Genomic DNA, 12,719 nt, shown 5'->3' with positions numbered 1-12,719 from the left:
GTACAAATTTATGCCTCGAGAGGAGTTGTATCTCTTTTATGTAACATTTGCTATCTATTGATTTATGATTTTTGGCAACCATTCCCTAGATTTGTATTTCAACAGTGTTATGTCCTAGTTAGGTATTCCACTTCTGTGATAAAGACTATGACTAAAAACAACTTAGGGAGGAAAGGCTATATTTGGTTTACAGGTTTCAGCCCACCATCAGACAGGAACTAAAGCAGAGACTATGGAAGAATACTGCATACTGGCTTGCTCTTTTTGCTTAGTTTGCTTTCTTATACACCACAGGACCATTTTCACAGGGATGGTACCACACTTGGTTGAGCTCTTCTACATCAATTATCAATTTAAAAAATGCCATACAGGCTTGCCTATAAGTCAGTCTGATGGAGGCATTTTTCAATTGAAGTCCCCTCTTCTCAGATCACTCTTGCTTGCCAAGTTGACAAAAAAAACCTAACCAACACAGGTTAGGAATGATATTTAATTGTAGCATTCTTTGCACACTTATTAGCATAAACATTCTATAAAGAGAGACATTTTCATTAACATCTGTTTAATCTCATGGTACATGAGAATACAGGAAGGGGAGAATAATACCCGATTTGGAAGTTTTCAAAACTTTGAGATGTTCACCTATCATTCTTCAAAGGTGAAAGATGAATTTTTGTTTTAAACTCATGAATTTTAAGTTGTTTGATGTGTTCCAATCTATTCATCCTGTGACTGATTCTTGTTTAAAGTTGTCAAGCAGGGCCTTTCTGTACCCTGAGTAGTTTAACAACATTCTATCTGCTCTTACAACTTTTTTTGCTTTGTAATATGATTGCATATGAATTTTTTTCTCCCTAGTGAAAACTTTCATGGTTTTAGTGAGACTTCAATGTGTGGACTATGACTTTTCATGGGTAATAGTATTCTGTTGTACTGTAATTGAACCAATTATCCTTGTGATTCTCCAGTTGGGTGGTTTCCTGTGTCTCAAAATGTCAGCCAATAATATTAATATTGTAATAAGATATACATCTTTGGTGCTAGATTGTTTGTTTCCCTAGGAATCACTGGGGCCAGTTGTTGTATACATTGACACACTGGCTTCTAGAGAGTGGTAAAATTTTATGTTTTTATAAATAATGTGCAGTAGAACTCATTTTTATATACTCCTCCATCATCATTTTGATAGACAGAGAACAATAGCTAATTCTTCTGATTTACATACATTCTCTGATTGTTTATGAAGTTTAATATCTCTGTACATTTTTTGTACACTACCATAATTCAGCCCTGTAACACTATTGTCAGCATTTAGCATTTCTCCCAGTTTTCATTTTGTATTATTTATCATCACTTTCTGCAAATATAAAACATGTATTAAACCTACCAGTGACTTTGTTTTTGGTTTCTGGCCTCAGCATTATGCTGTGGGGTTATTAAAGTCCAAAGTCTGTTATTTCTTTAAATGTTCACAAAAACCTTATGGTATTGAAATGATAAATATCCTTCATGAGAAAAAGGGAGACAGAAATTACTCAGAGTTAAAATTTGCCTGAGATTACACTTAGAAATAAGTGGAGCAGCTTAAGGGAGAGTACATAAATGTAAAAAGATGCCGAAGCCTTGCTGCTGTCTGTTATCCTTTATTTCATTTGGAATATGTAAAAGATTAGAACAAAATGTTTTTCTGAAGTATATTAGAATAATGTTTTGGATTGTGGTGTAGTCTATTGATTGATGCCCATCCTTGAACTGTTTTTAGTGGTCAGAAATAAGATATGTACCAAAAAAATGAGAAATTATATTTAGAACCATTTTAGTAATGTGACTACCATGACATCTAAGTCCATGGTCCGGTGCTCATCATGTTGAACACGGTAGGGTGTGTGTGGGTATTGTTCAACTTGTCTTTTTCACATACTGTAAGATGCATATTGATGTAGAACCTTATTTGACCTATAAGAAATGGGAAATTTTTAAAAAGATAAGCTTGCTGAGAAATACGGTCCTGAATAGTGAGTAATACTTTTTATCTAGATAGATGCTCTGTTAGTGTACAGGGACAAGGTTTAGAATCAGTGAAGCCTGGAGAAAGACTTTGAGCTCTGATGCCCTCTTGTCCTTGCTGTTTTTCAGGGAGTGTGCATGTATCAGACTCTGAATAACAATCCACTCAGCAAGCTCACCACACTCAACTCTATGCACTCTCACTTCATCCTGTGTGATGATGGGACTGTGGGCAAGTATGGGAATGAAGTGAAGCTCAGGAGGAACCTGGAGAAGCATCTCTCGATGCAGAAGATACACAGCTGTAAGTTCCATCAGGACTCGGCATCTGGCCAGGGGCTTCCAAGTGAACAAGGTGCCTCCTTGTCATCTGCTCAGGGTGGACAGACCTTTGTGGGTCCCTACCTTAGAGCAACCAGAGTGTTCAATTAACACATGGGAACCAAAAGCTAAAAAAGCAGGATGTCGGTTGATACAGAATTGTTGGTCACAATAATGGAGGAAGGAGTTCTTGGGGGACAGGGTAGTCAGAGGAGCTCTTATACTGAATGCAACTTTAGCAAGGCCTCCAAGAGAATGTAGGGCCAGATAGAGTGAGAGGGAAGCGTCTATGTGTGAATTGGAATAGCTAAAGAGAAATAAAGAGATGAACTTGAGAGGAATATGCATCTAAATTCTGATTGTCAAGAAAGACTGAAACTTCATGTGTGTGGACCCAATGACTATCGGCAGGGAAGGGGTTAAAATGAGAAATAAGGGTATGGGTTAAAGCCTGTAGAAATAAGGGTATGGAAGCTAGTAAGGCTGAGCTGTGCCTATACTAGTGCTGTAAGCATGTCATTTGTGGCTGGAGAGTACAGGTAGCAGATTGTGGGTAATCCTTTGGCATTATAGTTGTGTGATGGGGTGCTTATCTAGCACGTGTGAGGCTCTGTTCCAACCCAGCACTGCAAAGAGCCATCCTCACCTCCTCCTCCTCCTCCTCCTCCTCCTCCTCTTCCTCCTCCTCCTTCACAACAAATGGCTGTTTGGTGTTACTTGCCAAACAGGAGTACTAGGCAGGCTGGCTAGACAACCCTTACAGGAAGAGGAGGGCAGAGTGCTTTCTGGAGGAACAGAGGCCTTTTACTCCGGCGTCTCCAAGTGGACTCTGCATTTTACTGAGTCAGGTCTTCCAAAAGATATCTGTACCTTTCAAGGGACTCAAGTTCTGTGCATCCTTTGAGTGGTGGCTAGAAAAGTGAGTCCCTTTAGTTTTTGTTCTTGTTCCTTTGAGGCAGCAGAAAGTCTGTGTTAGAGACAATTCTGTATTTGCTGTATGTGAGCTTGGGCAATGGGGTCAATACTTGCTAAGGTTTTAAACTTCATAAATGTAAGGATTTGTCTACCCCTAACTTTTGTTGTAAAAACTGAGAAAAAATGTGTTCAATATTGCCTTAGTCCTCCTCCCCTCGACTTCTGTGATTAAACACTCTGACAGCAGCAACTTCGGGAGCATAGAGTTTGTTCTGGCTCTCAGTTCAAGGGTATGGTCCATCATGGTGGGGGTAGTCAAGGCAACAGCAACGTGAAGAAATTGGTTAAATCATATCCACAATCAGGAAGCAGACAAAAAACAAGTGCCTGTTAATGCTCAGCTTGCTTTCTTCATTTCATATTGTCCTCATTTTATATGGTCCAGGATGCTCTTCCCAGAGAATAGTCCTGCTCATATTCAAGATGTGTCTTCCCACATCAATAAGCACAACAAAGATAATCTCCCATAGGCATACCTAAAGGGCTGTCTTCCAAGGGATTCTAGACTCTTTCTAGTTGACGACCAGCACTGACCATGGTAGACGTGGTTACAAGTGTTGGGTGCACAGTGTATCTTTAATAAATGCCTGCTGCTTCTTCGCGTCTGCCTCTATGGAAGTTCTTGTGTATTGATGCCTGATTGTCACACCTGCTGTGTCCTTGGGGGATCATATATTCCTACTTATCATTCATATAGCTACTTTGACAGAATGGAAATATGTAATTATTGATTACTTATTTCTAAAAAATAACCAAAGCATCTTTGAAGTTGCTGGCTGGCCTTTCTTATTAGCCAAAAGGACTTATAAGAGTAAAATAAAATAACAAATGAAAATGGCTCCCATTAGAGTTGCTGAAGGAATCTGGGCCTCAGTAATTGACCAGTGAAAGGGACCAATGGCAGCTGTTTTGCCAGCCATTGTCCTGTCAGGACGGGAAGCATAGGTCCCAAGGCCCCTCTTTCTCTTGGTAACTTCTGTGTAGTCGCCACAAAGGAAAGTACTATTTCCCAAGGTGACTGTTTCAGGAACCATTAACTTTAAGAACTATGGTTTTCTTGATTCCTACTGGCAGGCAGCAGCCTGTAGTTATCTAATTAGCTTCTCTGCATTAGAGTTTCTAATTCTTAATAAAAGATATTTATTATTATTTTTTTAGCTGATACACAAGAGAAAAGTTGTACCATGTTACCAGGGTACCATGAATGCATTCTGTTCTTCTCAAATCAGGTTAAACATTGCTCTTGCTTCTTTAGGAGGAACACATTCAAAATCCTCCTAGAACCGGGTACAGGTGGTGCTCACCTTTAATCCAGAAACTTGAGAGGCAAAGACAGGCAGATCTTTGTGAGTTCAAGGACAGCCTGATCTATAGAGTGAGTTCCAGGAAAGCCCTGGCTTCACAGAGAAATCCTGTCTCAAAAAACCAAAACAGCAACAACAACCAATCCTCTTGAAAGTTTGTGATGTGTGCCCCACTTTATTGTTATCAGTACTCACTCTACTATATAATAACCCCTGGAATTTCTGGTATTCTTGTCTAGTTGTACCCTAGTATATACTGATCAACCCTTATCCTTCTTCTGCTTAAATTATATTGTAAGATAGTTTTGGAGAAAGCAACAGTAAATATATTTATTTTTGGAGGAATTAATTACTGGCTCAAATTACCCCTAGCAGAAATCAAATTATCTTTTTTTCTTTTCCTCAAAATATGCTTATTGATTTCTTTTTCTACTATTGCATTCTTTAACACTCAGATAATGCATTAAAAGAGATAGTATTTTACAATGTTGCTATTAAAACTAACCATTAGCTAGCATTTTTACATATAAACTTTTAGTTTTCTACACACACACACACACACACACACACACTATTCTTAAGCATAAAACTGATACCAATTCTTCTTTTGATAGCCCTCCCTCTTTACTAAGCATATTTCCCTGGTAATAAACATAATTTACCACATATCTAATGCCTATGTTATTGTACAGGATACAAGAAATACTCTTAATTTTTCCCTAGGGCTAGGGGTGTAGTTCAATGGTAGAATCTAGTGTGTTCAAAGCCCTGATATTAGTTTTCAGTACCAAGAAGAACTATGTACTTTGACATCCCCAGGATACCTCAGTTGGAATCAAATATCTTTCTACCTCTTCTCTATTTCCCAAATCTACCTCTTGCTTTGCAGAGGATATACTTGGGGCAGAGGCTCAAGTGGCCCCTAGAAGCCAAGATCTTGGGGTCTCATGAATTTCAGGAAGTGGGATGTGAGCACAGGCTTTTCTTGGCAGTCATCCTGTGTAGATCCCTGTTTTAGTTAGGGTTATCATTGGTGTGAAGAGACACCATGACTACTGCAACACTTATAAAGGAAAACATTAAATTGGGGCTGACTTACAGCTTCAGAGCTTTAGTCCATTATCATCATGACAGGAATCATGGTGGTATGCAGGCAGACATGGTGCTCAAGGGGTAACCAAGAGTTCTTCATCCAGACCAGCAGAAACCAGGAATAGAATACCAGCCACACTGGGCTTGGCTTGAGACTTCCAAGCCCAATAGTGATACACTTTCTCCAACAAGACCACACCTCTTATAGTGTCCTAAGGGGCTATAGGGGGGAATTTTCATGCAAACCACCACAACTCTCTATCTGTGAGGGTAGGGGATGGCCAGAGCAAGGCCATAGCATGGCCCTGAAATCATTCTACCTAAGGTGAAGTTCTTTGTTGCTCAAAGATGAATATAAAATATTGTTCACCAGTTTTCCTTCAGTTGAAATGTAAAATCAAATATATAGTTTAAAAACAACATGTTAAAGTTCTAATGAATAAGTTAATTAAAGTCAGGCTAAGCATGACAGTTCATACATGCAATGTAGCACTCAAGAGGTTAAAACAAATGAATTGTGAGCTTAAGGCCAATCTCAGTTATATAGTTACAACTTGTTTCACAATACCAAAATTGTTTTGATTTTAATGGCTTATTGTACGTTCTTTCAGAGTGTTCCATTCACTTATAGAAAAATTATTGTATACATATATACATATAAATGCATAGCTATAACAGGGCTTTGAAAATACAAATAGGATGTATTAAACATGTCACTTTATAACTTTTATTTAGTAGCTTTTAGAAAATAATCACTCAATAGTTACTGCAGCTTTTTTTGATTCCTTGCTTTGATAAGATAATATACAATCATGATAAGAAATTCAAACAGTGAATGATATAGTATACTGAAATATAAAAGACACTGAAGGATTTCCCTTCCCACCATTAAAAGTTTATTGAACTGACAAAGCCTGACTGTTTTTAATGAGTGATGGGGACACTGGTATCTATTGTATAGATCTACTTACTTTTAAATTCTTTAGAATTTTCAACAATGAAATGCTAATAAGTTTCAAGACCCTCCCCTCTGTAAGTTACTAAAAACTTTTAATGATCTTTTACCTGGCAAGAGTTTAAAGACACCCTCCCCTTATTTGGGCTATATTTTTCTCTCAAATCCAAGTTTCTGATTGGTCTTGATCTGATTGAGCAGGAAGGTAAAAGCAGTAGTTGAAGAATTAGAGTGTAGAAATCGAGGTGGCTGACTGATAGAGACAGGACAGCTTGGTGACAGTGTGGTACTGTTTGTGTCCTGAAATAGGCTCAAGACAAGGTGTGCCCGTGGTAGGGCTGGTGGTGGAAGGAGGCCCCAATGTCATCCTCACAGTATGGGAGACCGTCAAGAACAAGGAGCCTGTGGTGGTGTGTGAGGGCACGGGCAGAGCTGCCGACCTCTTGGCCTTCACCTACAAACATTTGGAGGATGGAGGGTGAGTTGTTGACTCTTCCCATTTGAAAACTCGGTCGGTGACTCTTCATTCTTCCACTTTGGACTTTCAAGCTGTGCATTTTCGTGGACATGCTTAGACAGTCATTTTTCATTCTTGTGCACCAGACCCCCAACCTATAACCTGGAGAGTTGCTATTGTCTTGGCTGAGCAATAGCCTACCAAATTAGGGTGTCAGACTGTTTGAGAATATTATGCCCAGACTGTGAAAACTCACTGCTTTTGAAACCCCATCAGCTTAAGGAGACTACCTTAGAATATACTGTTTCATGGGGCCTGACAAATGAATACTCCACATTAAAATTCATCCTTCTCTGCACCCCTCTCTCCGTGATATGCATTTGCTTCTTGATCATGGGCTCTCTTGAGAAAAGTCTTGTCAGTAGGGTACCCACATGGAGTACCCTACTCACATCAGTGCTACTGGTTGGTCTCTTCTGTGGGTAGCTTCAGGTTATGCCCATTTATTTCTCTGCCAGGATGCTGCGTCCTCAGGTGAAAGAAGAGATCTTCTGTTTGATTCAGAGCATGTTCAACTTTAGCCTCAGGCAGTCGAAGCACCTTTTCCAAATTCTAATGGAGTGCATGGCACACAAGGATTCTGTGAGTATGATGAGTAGATGACTTTTAAAAAATGCCACCTTCCAGAACTCAAAATATTTATTTTCACATTTTAGAAAAGTGCATGGAATACCTATTTTGAACTTTGATGGATATAACTCTGCAAAATTTGACCCTCAGTTTTGTAAACTTGAATTCCTACTGTTCTACCTCTACTCTTACCCTTTATGTTTTACATTTCAGAGTCTATCTGGGATAAAGCACTTAGGAAAACAGTATTACACAAAAGTTACCAAGCATAAATACTTGCAAAGGTTGAAAGAACAGCCCGGGGAGTGCAGTAGATTTAAGTCTACTGTGTTAGATGACCACATCATAGCATTGTGAATGAGACTGGCAGCAGGTCTTCATGTGTGCAATGGACAAGGGCAAATGAGATTAAAGCATGCAATAGAAAATATAGTTCAGCTGAGTATGGTGGCATAATACCTTTAACTCCAGCACCCAGGAGGCAGGGGCAGAGGCAGGGGCACAGGCATGGGCACGGGCATGGGCATAGGCAGTTGATCTTTGTGAGTTCAAGGCCAGCCTAGTTTACATGGTGAGTTCCAGGCTAACCAAGGCTACACAGTGAGACCCAGTCTCAAGCAAACCAAACCAAATCAAATCAAATCAAATCAAGCAAGCAAGCAAGTAAGCAAACAAACAAACAACAACAACAAGGGCTACAACTATAACGCAGATTCAGGAAAACTGCTTGTGTTTTAGGGAACTATTTCCAAAAGTTTTTATTGACGACCACTTAGATGATATGAAGCAGAAAACTTGAGTGAATACGCAGATATGTTGCCATTTACAGTGATCGCTCCAGAACTGGGAAGCTTAGTGAAATCATGAAGGGATTATGTTGGTACTAAAGCATCTAACCTTACAAAACTAATGGAACAGGATCAAACCTGGCAAGAACCCACATGAAAAACCCTTTGTCATCTTCAGTGACCACAATCGTGTTTATAAGTGGCCACATGCTTTTAACTCCCTTTCATCTGAAATAACCCTAAGAATGAGTTCAAGACGACAGTGGTTGCTCAGTTCCATTTTGGAGATTATGCAGCTGAAGACTAGACAATTTAAGTGATTTTCCAGTCATCTAGTTAAGAAATGGCAGGCCTGATCTGAGCTCAGAGATCCCACCCTGCCATGCTTTGCATAATCAGAAGAAAAGGCCTCGTGAAAGAGATCGCTGTAGTGCGTGCTTCTTTCTGTCATTAAAGTAGCATAATTACTGAGCAGTGAGCAGAAAGATGAAGAAAGGCAAAGGAAGAAAACTTCAGTGCTCACGTCACAGCCATTGGGCTCTGTGTAGCTGGTGGTTGAAGGTTGATTTTGCTTGTGCCCACAGCAGCCATGTTAGGCAGAAGGACCCAACATTTGCAGATTTATTAGCATAGTTTTAAAATAGGACCTTGGGCATTTTTCCAGTTTCTTATTTATTTTGTGGATATGTAACTTACATTCAGTGGCTTTAAGGTTCCTAAGGTAGGCTAGTTAGAGTCTCACTTGGGACTAGCGCTTGCCATCCCTGGCCTTTTCTGTTAATATAACTTCCTGTATTACAGGAAATATGTTTTCATTTGGAAAGATGCAGTATGCATATAAACAGATATAAATGTGGGTAAAGGCGAAAAATCTAGAAAGGAGACTAAAAAAGGGGTAATGATGATGAAGAAGGGTGGGGCCATATGGGAGTGGGCCAAAGGATACACTGAACATAAAAGAGGAAAAGAATCTGTTGGGTGGGCAGGGGGACACAAGAGTAGCAAGGGATAGGGACATAGGGGAAACAAAAACCAGGAAGACATTATTTAAAAAGTGTCACAATGGTATCTAACACATTATATGCTGATTTTTTTAAAAGTCAGTCTCACACTAGGAAGCCCTGGGCACTTTGACACTGTGAAGACTGCAGTTCATTGTACCATCCAGGGGCTCCATGGTCATTGTCTTACTGAGTTTAGGATGAACATGTGAGGAGTCACCTCTCATTATGAAGCAAAGGTCTTAGTTTTGAAGTTTAAGTGATCCGAGCATTTCAGAAGGCTCTCACGGTTTTCCCTTCCAAAGGAGTGGTGAGTTGATTTGTACTGGGAGTCAGCAATGAGGCTCTTTCCCTTAGGATGGTGCAGAGTAAATTCCACTACATGTGAGATTTTAAAGTGTACTTTTTCCAAGTACCTCTAATTCTTTGTCACCCTGCTTGAAATAGTTTTTCTTTCCTAAGTCAAACAACGTCACAGTGTTTTAATTTACAAAACCAGGAATATTTCCCTCAGTAACTGAGATATTCATCTTATTGGCACAATTTGAAGACATCTCTGGGTAGTTTGTAAACCGCATCACTTTTTGATTTTCATCCATCACAGATTACCATATTTGATGCTGAGTCTGAGGAGCACCAAGACCTTGATTTGGCAATCCTCACAGCTTTGCTGAAGGGTGAGTGACCCACCAGATTCACAGTCCACTTCTGGTTCTTACGTTCTAGAGGATTCTGTGCTTTTCATCTATGTATGTTTGAATACAATATGTCATTGTTCCTTTCCTTTCTCCTAGGCACAAACTTATCAATATCAGAACAATTAAATCTGGCAATGGCTTGGGACAGAGTGGACATTGCCAAGAAAAATATCTTAATTTATGGACAACATTGGAAGGTATAATGAAAGAGGTTGTTTGAAAAAAGTATTTTGCATATCAATTTGTTAGGGAGGGAAAAAAGAGAAAATTGGAGGAGAAATGGGTATCACTCCGATGCCTAGGCATCCAGGGAAGCAAAGGAATGTCTCTTCCTTGGTTTGCCTCCCTGAAAACAAAATTTCCCTGGTTTTATGGGAGATGAAATAGGAAGTTGAAAGACCAAAAGAATGGATGGAAATATTTTAAATTTATTTTTAACGAGTTTGATTTTGTTTTTTATTATTTAGAACTTAAATATTAACTTAGTGTTTTGTTTAGTCTTACATTAAAATGTGACATTTATAGTGAAACATGTAGAAACTACCACAAGAAGACTCAAAACAAGTACACTCTGAGCCCTTGACCTCTGATCCCAGTGAAAACACAATGTGTTTTCTTCTGCCTCTGTCCTGTCCTTCCTTACACTCTGTCATCAGCTTTGCTGTGAAGTACCAGCTTAGATCACAAGGCGAGATGTCTGCAGGAGCTCCTTGTGACTAAACCAAGATAAAAGCTAGTGGGTTTTAAAATGGCCATACAAATAACAGGCAAGCAAAGATGAAGAGAGTTAATTATTACCAAGGAAATAAATTCTACAAGTTATCCTCAGATTGTCACTAAATCTTGGACCATCCCCACAAAGAATCAACCAAAGCCAACAGCCTTTTGCTGAAGTGAGCAGCTGGTCTCTTTTGGCTTGGTCTTATTTCTACTGCTAACATGCCACGTGTTCCCATCCTCTGCTATCAATAATAGAAATCAGTGAAAAAGCAAAAAAAATTATATTCAGTATTCAGCATTACAATGGTGATAATCACCACTAATATTTCACTAAAAATTTAAGTTGTGACTATACTTCAGTGGTATTTCATTCAAACTAACACATGCACATGGTTTAAAACATCAAATACAGTTACAAGGTTATGAAAATGATGATTTTTCTACTGAAATGAGCCTTCTACACTTGACACTTTTGGCTGTTCTGATATTTGTAACTTTCTAGATTTTAAATTATGCCACACAAATGTCTCCCAACTCATCAGTCTTAGTCTTTCTATCTTCTGAGTCTCACCCTGTGTTGTTGGAGGTTCCCCCTGGTTTTGGAGCTTGGATGCTATTCTGGGCTCTCCCTCACCAGTGTGGCGTCTTCTTGACACTCTGCTCTGTTTCCTGTGCCTCAAGACACCTTCTCTAGTTTTCTTCTTCTGTAATGATGGCAAGAATGAATAACTTCTTGACAAAGAACATGGCAGCTAAATATTTAGAGGACCTGATATATATGGCTGCATTTTAATTCATGATTAGAAATATTTTTTAAAGTTTTGTTATTATTATTTTGTTGTTGTTGTTGTTGTTAGTGTGGGGGGGGAGGGCACACATGCCATGGTGTACAAGAAGAGACTAGAGGACAGCTTTGTGGGGTCAATTCTTTCCTTACAATTTAGCGTAGGCTCCATGGCTCCATCTCAGGTTGTTATGTTTTCATCACAGATGCTTTTGCCTGATGACCCATCTTGCTTGTCCTAGAACTACATTTTTTTTCCCAGCAGAATTTTGAATGCCTAGCACTGGTGTTGACAAATGAACACAATTCCATCTTTAGGTTCTTTGTGACCATTCTTTTTTCTTCTTCCCTGGAATTTTCAAAATATCTTCTTTCTACAGGGTTCTGAGCTTTCTTTCACAATTGTGTGTGTTAGATCTTATCTTAGTTGCTTTTCTGCTGCTGTGATAGAACATCATGACCAAGGAAACTTACAAAAGAAAACATTTAATTGGGCTTATGGTTTCTGAGGGTCAGAGTTCAAGAAGAGGGAGTGAAGGCCCGGCGGCAGCAACAGCTGAAAGCTCATATCTGACAATCACAAGCATGAGGCAGAGAGACACATTGGAAATGGTGCAAGTCTTTTGAAACCTTAAAGCCTGACCCTCCAGTGGCACGCCTCCTCCAACAAGGCCATGCCTCCTAATCCTTCCCAAATTGTTCTATCAGTGAGAGCATTCAGATAGATTGACTCTATGTGGGCCATTCTCATTCAAAACAGCACAGCTCTACAGATTCATGATGCACATAATTTCAAACTTGCATTCACAGTTCCATTCTATCCCCTTTGTTTTCTCTGCTCCTATTTTGGATTCCTGTTTCCTTAGTATTTACTCAGTTGCTGATAACTGTTTCTCTTGTGTTTGTGTTTGGTAGGGTTTCTCAACTTTTCAGCCTCAGTGAAGCCCTGCTTTACTGGTAGCAGAGGGTTAGTCTACCAATTCCCCG

The 12,719-nt window shown here is 39.4% G+C and overlaps 1 protein-coding gene across 1 annotated transcript in view; it reads left to right on the top strand.

Moving 5' to 3' along the window:
- Window positions 1–12,719, top strand: part of Trpm6 (transient receptor potential cation channel subfamily M member 6) — a 133,666-nt gene that overhangs the window by 39,564 nt on the left and 81,383 nt on the right. The window contains exons 7-11 of the mRNA XM_013117383.3: window positions 2,137–2,311; window positions 6,964–7,132; window positions 7,630–7,753; window positions 10,135–10,207; window positions 10,325–10,425. Of these exons, the coding sequence (XP_012972837.1) occupies window positions 2,137–2,311; window positions 6,964–7,132; window positions 7,630–7,753; window positions 10,135–10,207; window positions 10,325–10,425 (642 nt within the window). The remainder of the gene's footprint in view (window positions 1–2,136; window positions 2,312–6,963; window positions 7,133–7,629; window positions 7,754–10,134; window positions 10,208–10,324; window positions 10,426–12,719) is intronic.

This window comes from Mesocricetus auratus, unplaced genomic scaffold, assembly GCF_017639785.1.
Source record: "Mesocricetus auratus isolate SY011 unplaced genomic scaffold, BCM_Maur_2.0 Super-Scaffold_4256, whole genome shotgun sequence".
NCBI lineage: Eukaryota > Metazoa > Chordata > Mammalia > Rodentia > Cricetidae > Mesocricetus > Mesocricetus auratus.
Note: the sequence above shows the minus strand (reverse complement) of the source record. Positions and strands in the feature narration are given on the sequence as shown.